We start from the raw sequence: 14,221 nt of genomic DNA, 5'->3' as shown, positions 1-14,221 counted from the left end.
CAGCATAGATCGTACAAGACATACCGCACAGCATATACCGCACAGCATATACCGCACAGCATATACCGCACAGCATATACCACACAGCATAGATCGTACAGCATAGCTACAATCTGTCAATTTTCCTCCTAATCCGGATCGAAATACCTCAAAAGAAAGTTAATGCAAATTCTGGCTAAATGTGGCAGCTCTGACCCCCATTTTTCTTTTTTGTAGTGCTGTGGTAGCACTGCCCGATAACATAGTCATCGATATTCACTTATCGAACAGTGCTGCTGAAATTTAAAAGAAAAGCCAAAAAAGGCTAGAATAGTCCATCACTAAGGTCCACCATTTTTCTTTTTAAATGGTGTGGTATCACTGTTTGATGTAACTTTTCGCACTTTTCCATGGATTTTCCAAGGGGTACCATCATGATTTGGGCCGAAAATGTGGCCAAAATTGAATTTTGAGAATTTTAAGGATCCTTTGATGCAAATCTTCGGGGCTGAGTTCCCTGATTCATAAATGATACGCCGTTTTTAAATCGGATGCGAAACGGTCAAGATATTCGCCAAAAACTGCGAGAAAAGTGCTGATCGCATTTTTCCAAGGATTTTACAAGGGGTACCATCATGGTTTGGGGCGAAAATGGGGCCAAAATTGAATTTTGAGAATTTTATGGATCCTTTGATGCAAATCTTCGGGGATGAGTTCCCTGATTCATAAATGCTATGCCGTTTTTGAATCGGATGCGAAACGGTCAAGATATTCGCCAAAAACTTGATTCTTGAATGCAGATTTTTCTGCATTTTCATAATTGGCTTTTTTGCCCCAGTGCTATAGCTACAATCTGTCAATTTTCCTTCTAATCCGGATCGAAATACCTCAAAAGAAAGTTAATGCAAATTCTTTCATTTCATTTTCAATTCATTTTTCTTTTTTGTAGGGCTGTGGTTGCACTGCCCGATAACATGGTTATCGATATTCACTTATCGAACAGTGCTGCTGAAATTTAAAAGAAAAGCTAAAAAAGGCTAGAATAGTCCATCACTAAGGTCCACCATTTTTCTTTTTAAATGGTGTGGTATCACTGTTCGCCCGGCAAAATTTAAAGGCAAATTAATTCTTAATGAACTGCCGTCGAAATTAAATGGCACGAGCGTTTAAGCCTGGCTCAGTTTGCGCTTAAAAGTATGCTACAAAAAACGAAGCAGATTTAAGCCAAACGAGTAATATTTTCTCCGACAAGCTCTTGTTTTTCCAACTAAAAGTATGCTATTAAAATGAATAATTAAACATATAATTATGTTTGTAAAAGAGATTTAAGTTTTCAATTCAAAATGAAACTCTTCTAAAGGTTAATTATGTACATTTTATCTTTCGAGCATTTATTTAGCAATGATTCTTAATCGCTTTCGAGTTCCTTCTTTAAAACAAATGTATGTATTAGGGTTTATTAAAAAAAATAGATAGTTTTATTTGATGGCTTAAATTAGAAAACCTAATGCAATTCTCTGGATGTCCTTGCTTGCTCCTTTTGTGGTTTGGTGTGTGTGAGTTTTGCTTTCGAATATCCTAACAGCAAGCGATTGAAACCCCGTTCCCAAGCTGCTCTCCTCCGGGTTGTGAGATGTCCTTCTTAGCCCTGGTGCTGGTGGTGCCACCAGCCGGATTGGCGGGCACTCACGTACGTCTTGAGGCCGTCCTGTCCGCCGGGGGGCGAGGGCTGGTGGGTGGGGAAGAGGTGGGGGCCACTGGTCTCATAGTTGAGGCCGTTGTGCTGGTTGAATATATACGCCTTGGGCACCTCCACGCCGGCAGGACCCACCGTATTGGTGGAAACACTTACACTGGACACCACAGGGCCGGAGCTGGCCGGCAAGTAGGTGCGGCTGGGTGGCAGCGGTGGTGCTGGGGGCGAGGAGGTCCAGCTGGTCTGCGGTTTCTGCGGCAGCACCGGACGGTACTGTTTGGTGTACAGTGGCGGCCCCACCGGCAGCACGGCCTGCTTGGGTATGGAAACGGAGTTGGGAGGTCCGTAGGCATTGTTCCTCAGATCGCAGACCGTGTTCTCGATCAGCGAGGCCAGGGGGGCGGTGTAGATACGGAAATTGGTATCGGCGTAGTCCAGGTCGGAGAGCAAGAAGACGGGCATCCTGTCGGAAAGTACCCACACGTTCTTCATTTCGTCGATTTTGACGTCGGCTGGGAACACTAGACCCACGTCATCCCGATCCACGATGCCGTGGAACTGGGGGGAGTAGGGCATGGAGGAGTGCCAGCAGCCCACGGCATTCTGGTCAATCAGGTTGAAGAGCTCGATGCCGTCGTCGCTCATGACACGGGCCGTGGTGTGGGCGTTGGGGCCACGTTCGTCCAGGGCGATGAAGTCGTGGTAGCTGTCCTCCGTCCTGGTCTCGTCCCGCAGGATCCTCGTGGAGACGGCGAACTGCCGGTGACTGGCCAGGGGGCTGAAGTACAAGGTGCGATAGCCGTCGGAGCGGATCGGGGACAGGGACATGCCGAAGATGCCCTCCTCGCCCCACTGGAAGTTGATGCCGGCCACGTTGAAGTCGCCCCTCAACGGATCCGGGAAGAAGTAGGAGTGGGCCGAGAAGCGCCAGGACTTGTTCAGCTCCCAGGAGTACGAGATCAGACCATAGCCCAGTTCGTCCGCAAAGTAGGCATAGGCATCATCGCAGTTCTTGCCAACGTCCACGGCGATGTTGGCTATGAAGGTGTTCGGATTGGTGTCCACTCCGGGCAGCTCGTAGCGCCGGATCCGGGTGTCGGTGGCCAGGTCGAAGATGTTGATCGCGTAGGGGCAGGGATTCGTGGTGGTGTTGCCGATGCCCACGGTGCCGGTGTCCAGGACCCACAGGCGCCCGCACTCGTCCACCTTGATGCGGTAGGCGGTGGTGATGCTGTTGGCACAGTCTCCGGCGGTATTGGCCCGCCAGTCCGGATACGGGATCAGCTCCGGGCTCCCCGTCAGGCTGTGGTCCATGTTGATGTAGGTCAGAGTGGCCGGAATGCCTGCGAAAAAATTTCAATTAAAATTTCAACTTAGAAGCTTCACTTGGAGTACAAATTACAAACAATTACTCTGCCCAAGTGTTTTAAATATAGCCATAAAAAGCCATAATCTTGGCCATAAATTAAATTAACTTTAGCCAGAAAATAAATCACAAGAACCGTAATTAAATAAGAATGCCAGGCGGATGTGTGCACTTCTGGAATTTCATATTTTTCGGTCCTCCAAGTCTTGAGTCACTCGCTGTTGCACTTTAGAGTGTTACTCCGGTACACTGGCAGAAGTTGCGTGCAATTTCCGATGTCATTAGCCAACTGAAGCAACACAAACCAAACTCTCTGACATCATCGCCATCAATATCATCGTCGTCGCCGACATCGTCTTGGGCGATTTCCGCTCCAATTGGCCCGAGCTCCGTGGAACCTGCTCCTCCAACTTGCCGCTCTTGGCCAATTTCCAGGCCGATTTTCTCCACATTTTTTTTTTTTTTCAATAGCGCACCACCGCGTGGCAATGCCCCTTATTGACACTACCGCCTTGGTGGCATGGTCCCCTGGCCCCCCCTGCCACCTGTCTCTGTCCAAGACTCATTCATCAGCGATTATGCGATACTGTTGACAGCGATTTTTCCGCCCGATCAACGCCTCTTGGCTCGTGTCTATATTTACAAATTGTCGGATTTCGGATGGCGGATTGGCCAGATCGGCCAGATTGGCCCGATTGGGGCAAAAAATGTAATTAAGTGTGGAAAATTGGGGAAAATAAGCAAGCTATTTTCGCAGATTAGACAAACAAAATAGTTGGGAAAATGCCTGGGTTTTTTTGCTTTGAAATGAATATGATTGTGTCTTCAAGTTTTTTCTCTAAATTGGAAATTTCAAATACAAGTTTTTTATTGCTTTTTAAATTTAATATCTATATTAGATATTAAAAAGATTAAAAAATGAGTAGGAAATTATCAGGGAAATTGGGAATCATATCTCTGACGGAGTAGTCTTCGCATTTATTTAACTATTATTTATTTAACATTTATTTAACTATTAAGTTAGAAAACTATTTAAGAGAAAAATAAAAAGTAAAATGTTATCCTAATAATGGGGAAATGCTTGTAAACCATGGCATTTGAAGAAAAAAAGTGAGGAAAATGTTTACAAAAATGCTGTCAAAAAGCCAATTAAAAAACCTAGGAATTCAAGTTATTTTTTAAAGAAAAATATAATCAATAAAAGCCAAGACTTAAAGCCAAAAACGTCTGAAGAAACAGGGAAAAAACTCATGTAAAATGAATCTGTAAATCAAAATGCGAGGCACCGCCTTATTTTTTAAACAAAAACGGCGTCTGGGAATGGGCCACACACATCCAGTGGCTAATTTTTGTGAGCCACACGGTGGCTCAATGGATCAAGTGGCTCAGTGGCTCAGTGACTTGACTCAGTCATTTGCTCAATGGCCGAGCAATCCGGGCTTAATGAATTTAATATGAAATACGAGCCTGTCTCGCTGTTGAGTCGTTATCCGGCCAATTAACGTTGCCAATTCTCAGTTTCACATTCGCATTCTGGTCTCGATTTCTGCTTAAATTTCAATTTTCATTTTCGATTTCAAAGTCGATTTCAATTTGTAATCCTGTCGCATTGAGGGGCCATTATTTATGTGAGAATTGTGGCAATAAATTGTTAATGTAACGCACTAATAAATGTTGCAATAAATGTCAGATTTGTTTTGATCTTTCGATCACTTGGCGGTTCGCCCTTCGTCGGCTTAAATGCCTCAAGTGTGTGGTCTAAATGGCTTTGAATGGCTAATTCATAACTCAAAAAACTGTCAACTACAGGTGGCTTTGGCTAATTGATTTGCTTTGATGGCCATTGAAGCCAGCCACCGAAAAGGTTAGTACTTTCACATACTTTTGTCTCTTTATTTTTGCGGCAATTCGGCCTTCTGGCTATTGTCTTTCCCAAAAATTAAATTTTTTGTTAGACATTCTCGAGATGGAAAGGTAAGAGAGCCCAAGGCTGGACCAGAATTCGGAGGCACTTATATAACTTAATATTTGTTAATATATTTGCCAACAAAACCGATTAAAAATTTGCCAATATTGGCATTTTTTGGCACAATATCATTGTCTATTTATTGGCTTTGTGCAACTCTCACTTCGATTCAACTGAAAGCTAATCGCGGGCTAATGGCATAATGCCATAATTCCATAATATTTTATTGTTTATGATCGGATTTCCATTTCCATTTCCATTGGAGTGTGTAACGGCTCGGGCTTTTATTTATTTCATTTGTGGCGACCCTGAAGAAGAAGCCTTCACAATTGCCAAGATATAATGCCGATGGTCATATAATGCCAATGCCGCGCTATTGCCACCGATTCCACTTTACAACGGTTAATTGTTAAAAATGTAAATGCAACACATGAATGCGCCCCACGAGGTATCAACCGGATTTACGAGAGGTTATCGCCAACAAAACGCATCACAATGGCCACACAAATAATGCCAATAGATCGCAAGACAATCACAAGGGTTTGTCACTTTTCTGGAACTTAATTTTGGGTAGAATTCTTTTCAAACCGGAAGTGGCAAGTATTTCTTAGAGATTGATATTTATAAGATATTTAAAGCCGAGGGTTTGGCTTCCTTTGCTTACATTTTTAAGAAAAGAAAATGGCTTAGTAACTGATTTTTTTAAACTTTTCTAGACTAATATCTTATATCTATTGAATAAATTATCAAGCTTAACATAATCTTGTTCTATTTTATTTTTAAAATTAATATAAGAGACCATAAGAGAACTAGAAAAAGGACTAGAAACTATAAAAGTCTAAAAAAGAACTTTGTTCTCTTAGTCCTTTATAAAAGTTGATTTTTAAAAGGTAGTAACCTTCCATAAACAATTTTCATAGTTAAGAATTCATAAAAATATACTTCCTATTTAATTTTTAAAGTAATTTAGAAGAAAACCCTGATTAAAAAGTAACTATTTCCTTATAAACTCACGCAAAGGATATATATTCTACTAGAACTATTATGGCTTAGACAAAACCTTTTTAGTCCTAGTCGCAACTTAATACAACCCTAAGATCGTACTACGGAAATGGCGTTACAAATCCAATATCCGAAACCAATATCCTAATTTCTACAAACCATTTGACTTTAAAAACAACTCCCATTCCTTTTAGAAATTTGTTTACAAGCCAAAAGCCTTAAAATAGGCAATCAAAGCCACCATCAAGTGGCCATACTTTTAGGACTGACAGCAATTCCTCAATCACACGATTCCGCTCCCAATTTGTAAGTGCTAATGATGCCCAAAAGTGTCCCGAGACTGGTGGCAATCTGCATGCCACCGGAAAAGGAAATTCCGGATGAAATAGTGGCCAATGGGCCGTAGACTCACCATCACGCCATCGGGGAACTGTGACGAAAAGCCGATTTCCATAGTGCTCGACGCCGACGGGCAGGGCGTTCTGGGGGATGTAGTCTCCGCTGGCCATCGCCTGCTCCTTGAGACGGGCATTCGGGAAGGCGAAGTCGAGCTGGTTCCAGCTGTAGCGCTCCTGGAGCTTGTAGGCCGCCCAACCGGGCGCCACCAGGAGGCCCAGCAGCAGCAGCTGCAGGATGCCAACGTTGTCCTGGCTCATGGCACAAAACACACAAAAAACTAAGCACTTGGCCAATTAAATCAAAAAAAAAAACAAGCGTTAAGAACTCCTTGAGTTCCTTAAGATTTCGAAATTGTTTTTGAAAATTTTGTATTTAAATTGAGACAATGGTGGTATTTTGGTTTTAATCCTCTAGTATGGACCGTGGCGCGCTAACGACTGTTGGCCATAATAAGTTGGCCAGGTTTTATATGAGGCTTTTCTGCTCCGAAGGCGGGGGCTCCAAGCGAAAAGAAACCAAAACCGAAACCGAAACCAAAACCGAGACCTAAACCGAAGGCGCTAACGCGTGGTATTAGCCTCTTCGGGTTTGAAAACCACCACAAAAATAATAGCATAGCCACCAGCACTTCGGGTGGATATCGGGTGGTTTTCGGGTGGTTTCATTTTTTCACCGATCATTATAATTTGGCGGCGATTGTGCGTGGTTGGGCTTGGGGATTTTGAGTGTTCCATGATTGATTTTCACGCATGTTTAGCGGCCTTTTTAATTCCGTTTAAAGCACACAGGTAGCCCCCAACCCTCAACCACTGGGCCGCTTTTAACCGAACCCCTTAACCTTTCGCCGCTGCCACTTTGATTGAGTTTGCAAATTTTTTTAGCTCTTTGGAAAGGGTATACGGTTAAAAATAAGGCTTTGAAAATCTATAAATAATAGTGCCTAGTCAGTAAAAAAAAATTATTATAAATTTAATAGTTGCAATGAGTTTTAAAATTTGCAATTTGTTCAAAGAAATTATTAAGGGAAGGGCTGGCTTTTTCGCTTAAAAAGTTAAAGGTTGGAGATTATTTTAATCAAATTACAAAATATTCAGAAACCATATTTAAAATAATAGATAATTTTTTATATGTTACTAAAATAAAATACAATATATAATATATACAAAATATAAATCAAATCAAGATCAGATCAGATCCAAAACCAGATCCAGAACTTTCTAAAACTAGTGAATAATGTTCTTTAAATATATCTATTAAAATATTTATTTTTTACTCCGTTTTATAGAGCATCACCTGGAACACCATATCTGTGTATTATATTTCTAATTACTAGCTAGTTTTTCGATTGAACTGCTTTGGTTTTCGGGGCTCGCTAGGGCGTCATCGATGATTCACAGTCCGAGGGTCAGGCGTTAATTACAAAGCCAAGATGTGGAGGCACGTGTTGGCTGGATTCTCTTTCGAAAGCCAACCATTACATCAGTCAGTAGAGAAACATCAGTGTGTGGATCAGGAAGCACTCACGCAACTGCCGGCACTTGTGGTCCTCGCAGTCGCTTTGGCTTCTAGGCGCCTATGGTTATTTTCTGGTAATGCTCTAATGGCCATCGCCGCAAGCTGCAAACTGCAGTAATTCAAATGCATTTGCATAACTCTTGGTCCAATGCAGTTGGCTTAAAAACTAACCACGCATAATAAAAAAAAAACGGAGAAGGGGAAGGAGGTATATTTTTAGCCGAAGGGGTCTTGAAGTTTTCATTTAGTTTTGATGTCTTCGGCGACCTCCACTGATAGAATGGTTGGCATTAATCTTAAATGGCTAGACCCACTCACTAAGTAAAGCAAAAAATTGTATTTCAAATTAAGAAGCATTTTTTATTGGGCTGGGGATTATTAAGAATCGCTTTAAAAACTGAAATGTGTGACAATTAAGATGTGGCTGTTAGAGATTTGTCATTTTTAAAAGGGAGTTTTTGAGAGCAAGATATAATTTATTTTAAAATTTGGGTTAACGATTTTTTTATATTATTATTATAAATATTTAAAGCACTATTTAGAAAGAGAATTGTTTATTTAATTAAATTATTTTTAAACACTACTTATTTTAAACTGTGTTGTTTAGCAATAAAAGTATGAGACTCTTTTTAGGAAATGCAGAAAAACTTCTGCAGAAAATAAATAAAAGAAAAATAAATAAAATTCTATTAACACATTTATATTAAAAGGCATAATATTCATTTTACTATAGAATAAGCAAGAAATATTTAAGAAATTCAAGCTATTCCCATTTGTTGTTCTGAGGAATCAGTAGTATTTGGAATAATATTATTCTGTAAGCTCCATTTAGGCCATTAAGTCCATAAAACCGAAACCCTTGACCGCATTCTGCAGTCCCGCCCACTGAAAACCAGCCAATAATTAATAAAATAAATCAAAATAAAAATCAAAATGAAAAAGCGCGACAAACACGCACAATTCGCAATATGCTCTACATAATTACATACGACTAATGCTTAATTTATTACGCACAGTTGGTCGGACCATAAAGAGAGGTACTTCGAAAAATAACCAGTGCGTTTTATTAATTAATTGTGCGTTGCAAGTTGTGTGGGGCTTGTGGGGCTAATGTTGCAGGCTGATGTTGGTGTTGATGTTGATGTTGATGTTGCAAGTTGCATAACTCGCCACTGGAGGCAATTAATGATGCGATCCAATCGCCAGCCGTTGAACCTATCATTTAAATCGAATTGACTTGTTTTCGGTTTTGTTGTGGGACGCCTTGTGTCTTGTTGTTATAGTTTGTTTGTTTTTAGTTTCTCCGAGGCTCTTGCGGATGATTTATACGCATCACAATGCATGTGGCATGGTTGCATTAAAAATGCGACGTTCAACGGGCGCTTTTCCCAATAATTGAATCCGGTTTTTGTTTTCTGGTTTTCAACGCCACCGCCGCGACACCGTCGATACAAAACAACATTATCAAATGGCTAGCTAAGTGGCCAAAAGTTGCCACGGATCCGAAACGAAACGAAACGAAACGGATCCGCACTCTTTGACATAATTGCCGAACGTTGCCAACTTATGCCACTTATGCAACTTGCAACATTAGCAGCAACAGCCACTTGGATCTTTGGGCGGAAAATGAAACAAACTCTAATGACATTGCTGCCTCGTGTTTACACTTTTTGTTTTAATTTTTCCTTTTTTTTTTTTAATTATTTTATTTTTCATTTATGGCAAATGGCAGCCAACTCTTTTTGATTTTCATCTTCCATTCAGGAGGCCTTTTTGTTTTGGCCAGGCCAATGGGAAACCAGTCGCCCAACTCGCCAACCTCTCCACCAATATCCCCTATAACTTTACCCCAAAACATTTTCCGTTCGATTTTGTTTGTTGTCTGCGTTTTCAAGTTCAATGTCCATGGCCCTGACCGTCGCGTCGGCACTCCACTAGCTGGATTTATTTGTTTTGGTCAAAATCAGACAAGCCATATGGATTTCCTGCTCACATGCACCCATCACAACTGTCCCCAATTGCACTAAACAGATGCACTTTGGGAAATCTATAGGGGGATTACTATTTTAGTGTTATAAGGGGGAGATTAGAGAGATACTTGTATCCTCTCCTTAATGATTCTCGGTTGAACTCTAATACCATATTCTTCTTTAATAATTCCTCATATATTTTTAAAAGAAAACTAGTAGCAGTTTCTGGACTATATGATATCCGGTTCTACTCCTCCACTTCTTAGCTATAGCCATAAATTAAAAAAAAATGGAACTCCCCCAATTAAATAAATAATAAACCATTTCTCCCAGTGCCTTGTCTATGGCACTGCCTGGGGCATAATTTTCCTACGAATGCTGTGCTCTTGTCACGCAAGAGGAAAAGTCAGTAGTCAAAAATGTTACAATGTGATCGGGTTTGGGGGGATTAGAGATCGCTTAGCAGAGTGAATAAATCGGCTGGTTGCGTTCAAAATTTATGAAAGACTTCGGTTATCTTAAGACAGCATAAGCTGTATTTCGTATGACTCTTAAAGAGATGCCCAATGTGATAATCGGACTATAATCGATTAATAATCGCCAGATCCCAGCCTGGTGAACACTTCCATTAGCGGTGAGTGGCCAAAGAGGATTGGACTGATTTAGAGATTAGTAAATTAGTTGGACAACCCGTGTTTACCGCTTGACAGCTCCAGTTCCGCTCAGTGTATGCCGGGTGAAACGTATAATAAATTAAACAAGCAGTCAAAACAACCAAGTTTTCTGTTTCAATTATGAAAGGTAAACAGAAAAAGTGGCTAATAATTATGGACTTGATATTATCGTTTATTTTCTTTGATGTGTAAATTAATGAAATGGTAAGATTTGGTGCATTGGCTTGGAGCTTTGATCTTTACATTCTAGAAATTATATGATGCTCAGTACTAGGCATACAAAACAGGCCTTAAAACTATTAAAAAAAAGAATATTAAGCCTATTTAATTTAATATTTAATTACTCTTTTTTTAAGGATTAAAGAGTCTTCTTTAATTCCACCACCAGGGAGAAGGTGCTGGGGTAAAGTCTGCCACATCTAGGTAGTCCACTGGGGTTTGTACTGCCCCTGGGTTGATGACAGCCTCCTCCTGGGACCAGTAGTCGTCGAAGGGACCTTCTTCTGAGCTATCCTTATCCGAGGTATCCTTTTTCTCTTCCCTGGTACTTCCGTTCGTAGTGTTATCCTTCCTGGTAGTATTATTCTTCGTAGTATTCTCGTTCGTGGTATTCTCCTCCGTTGTATTGTCTTCCGAGGTATTCTCCGCCGCAGTATCCTCCTCCCAGGACTCTGCTTTCACAATGGGTGCCAGGACTGCAAGAACGAGCATCAAACACAAAAGAAACTGCCATTGAGATTTCATATTGTTTCCGACTTAAAGACTGAATGAGCGGAGAAAGTGATCTGAAGAATCGAAAGCAAATGTCGCACTATTTATAGGCTAGAAGGGTGGCCTGGATTTCTTCGCTACCAAGTGGGTCACTTTATTTCCCACATTTGTTAGTAAAATTAGTGACTAAAGTAAAATTGTGCTAAGTATTTTTTAACAGAGAGTTTTCTCGGTTTTCTAACACGACGCATTGAGCTTGAGGGGGTCCACGACTGGAGACGTCAATGGATAAAATAATTTAAATGAAAATTGAAAATGTAATCGATCATTTACTTGATTGAGATGTGCGTGGTAGCATTGCGTGTTTTTCTCGGGCAATGTTTATTGATTTCCTGGTGAAAAGTGTTGCTTTTTTTTCTCTTTTTTTTTTTGTTAGACAGCAGCGTCGATGTGGTCTGCCAATAAACTGGCTAAAAAGTTGCAACATTGAAAACGTCACTGCCGTTTCGTTCACTGTCGAGATTTGGCACTCGACTCGCTGCAATTAGTTATCAATTAAATACTATTTAAATCTCAGTGGCCAAGCTACTACATCGGGCTTCCTCCTAGTCCGGTTAATGGGGTTTCGTTTTTTGGGAAATAGCTCCTCCAGGAAGCTGTATGTCTTTTGTACAGTGGGGCATTATTAAATTGGATTTTGGAGGCTTAATAGGTGATATTACGATTACGATTAGAAGGGTCTAGAAAATGGTATTGGTTGTTGAACTCTTTCAAGGCTAAGCTTCGATTGCTCATCGTGATGAAAAGCTAGACCAATTCTAGAAGTAGTTCTATAGACACTCCCAAGGGGTATACCTATTTCCCCTAAAAAGAACATACTTCTTGTTCACTTTTAAGCCAAAAGCGTATCTCAACTTCCACTAGCTTTCTTCACTAATTTTTATTACTAATCGTAATTGGCCAGTTCGGCAATGTGAAGGACTGTGCTGAAATCCAAAATTTCAAGCCTCTAATTATGCATAAAAACTGTGCCTTTGTCTTGACCAATTAAAAATGTTGGCCATAAAAGAAAAGACCACGGCACACCGGCCACAACATATTTAATTATCAACTGAAGCTGAACCAGCCAGCCAGTAAATTTCTGTTTGAACAACTGCTGCTAATCGTGGTTCTAAGTGGGGTGCGGTGTTGGATGGGTAGTTCTTATAACTATTTTTTCAACTCATTTGGCTATTTGCTTTTTGGCTTCTTGGCTTCTTGGCTTTTAGCTGTTTCTCTGTGTAGTTTTAGCCAACTAGCTAAACGATCGACCTTGCAACTGCCACGCTCTGCTTCCTTCCTTCCATTTGACGACAGCCGAAAAGTGCACTCGCTTGGCAGAAATTGGTATTATATAGTTGGCCAATTGCTAATCGGAAATAAGTGTAGGAATGAAATTGGAAACCGTAAGCCAAGAGTTCCGCTTTGGCTATTCGATTACGCATACGCCCTGGTGTCAAGGCTAACAGTGATTTTGCTCCAAAAGCGTATATATATATAGACTCGCAATGAATGTGCTCGAATTACCAAATTCAATTGGATAGTGAGCAGGAAGGAAAGGTCTTTCAACCTGATGGACTAAGTGATTACCTGTAAAGGTAAATAATTATTTATTAGAAAATTAAAACCAACAAACTAGAAGTTTCCTTCACTCTTTAAACGTTTTTTTTTAGCTTTTTTATACGAATAACTATCTTATATTTCTTTCTCCTCAATATCCCCTTTTTACGGGGTATTAAAAATTGCTTAAAAATTTGCCAAATTGGCAATCAAAAGTAGGCAACTGTCCGAATGACTGAGTGACCCAGCACACGCCCTTTTTTATGAAGTGACCCTCAGAGCCCCCAACCGATACCCACTGCATCCATCAATCAATCAATGCTAACATTTCACTTTACGATCCAATTCGATCGAGTTGAATCAAAGCAAACAAATTGAGCCACAAAAGGCGGGCCCACTAAAAGGGGTTGGGGCTCCAACTGGCTCGAATCATGGCCGAAAAGTTATATAAAGCTGGTCCACTTGGTAGCTGTCTTGGGGCTTAAAGGCAAAGCTCAGGACGGTCACTACACGGTGTGAAAATTGGTTTTAACTTCCAAACTTTACAATTTATTGACAAGAAAAGTATGTAAATATTTTCAAGAAATATATTATTGATTTAGATACTTGTAATATTAATTTATTTCATTTTTAGTTAAGATATTCTTTGAATAATAATTTTGTGATAGTTTCACAGGGCGTATACGTTATTATTTTTAGAGGCCATGAACCAAACAGGCGTATACGTGATTTTTCTGCATATTACGTATACGCCATGGTTACAATTATTTGCAAATTTTATTAAATTTAATATTAAATCATATGTTATTCTATAAAAAAAAAGATTACAATATTATTTACAGTGTAGTCCCCCACTAGAAACTAATTAAACCACCATGGAGCTGGGGTTGGCCCAAAATTGTCCACATCAAGGTAGGTGGGATTGGCAGGATTCGTATACGAGGAGGAGTAACCTCCAACGCCTCGGCTCTCGACCTCATCGATCTCCTCGGGATCTGGCTGGACTGGCCTCCGGTTCCACCTCAATCGCTTGCTGTTGGGCCTCTGTTTGATTTGATTTTGATTCTGATTCGGGTTATGAGAGCTTCCCTTTTGAATCCACTTCTGATGCTCCAGCTCGTTGATGGCTTGCAGGATGAGGTTCAATTGCTTGTCGCCTTCCTCTAAGAGTGTATCTGAGGTTTGGTTTTTACTCTCCGCCGGGGAGTAAATAAAAATTGCCAAAGAAATGGCTGTGAAGATAATCCAACGCCCTGGCATAGTGCTACCAGCTCTCGATCTAAACTCCCCACGAGATAGTCTCCTCGTTTTTATACGACAAGTGGGTGGAATACAAACACACGA

The 14,221-nt window shown here is 40.7% G+C and overlaps 2 protein-coding genes across 2 annotated transcripts; both read right to left on the bottom strand.

The window, feature by feature from the left end:
• Positions 1–1,354: 1,354 nt before the first annotated feature.
• Positions 1,355–6,853, bottom strand: LOC6508749 (protein yellow). Its single transcript, XM_001964208.2, has 2 exons — positions 6,422–6,853; positions 1,355–3,018 (listed from the first exon to the last, which is right to left on the bottom strand). Exons 1-2 carry the CDS (start codon positions 6,663–6,665, stop codon positions 1,622–1,624), a joined length of 1,641 nt encoding a protein of 546 aa, XP_001964244.1. The 5' UTR covers positions 6,666–6,853; the 3' UTR covers positions 1,355–1,621.
• Positions 6,854–13,559: 6,706 nt separating this feature from the next.
• Positions 13,560–14,202, bottom strand: LOC6504130. The gene has a single exon (XM_001964207.4). It carries the CDS (start codon positions 14,135–14,137, stop codon positions 13,739–13,741), a length of 399 nt encoding a protein of 132 aa, XP_001964243.2. The 5' UTR covers positions 14,138–14,202; the 3' UTR covers positions 13,560–13,738.
• Between the last annotated feature and the right edge of the window lie 19 nt (positions 14,203–14,221).

Source organism: Drosophila ananassae, chromosome XL (assembly GCF_017639315.1).
Source record: "Drosophila ananassae strain 14024-0371.13 chromosome XL, ASM1763931v2, whole genome shotgun sequence".
Lineage (NCBI taxonomy): Eukaryota > Metazoa > Arthropoda > Insecta > Diptera > Drosophilidae > Drosophila > Drosophila ananassae.
This window is presented reverse-complemented; position numbering and strand designations above follow the sequence as displayed.

Bases quoted from the DNA above. Each gene is read 5' to 3' on its own strand.
- LOC6508749 (XM_001964208.2), bottom strand. From the start codon at position 6,665: ATGAGCCAGGACAACGTTGGCATCCTGCAGCTGCTGCTGCTGGGCCTC. The intron at 3,019-6,421 runs GTGAGTCTACGG...ATTTTTTCGCAG, and splicing joins AGTTCCCCGATGGCGTGATG to GCATTCCGGCCACTCTGACC.
- LOC6504130 (XM_001964207.4), bottom strand. From the start codon at position 14,137: ATGCCAGGGCGTTGGATTATCTTCACAGCCATTTCTTTGGCAATTTTT.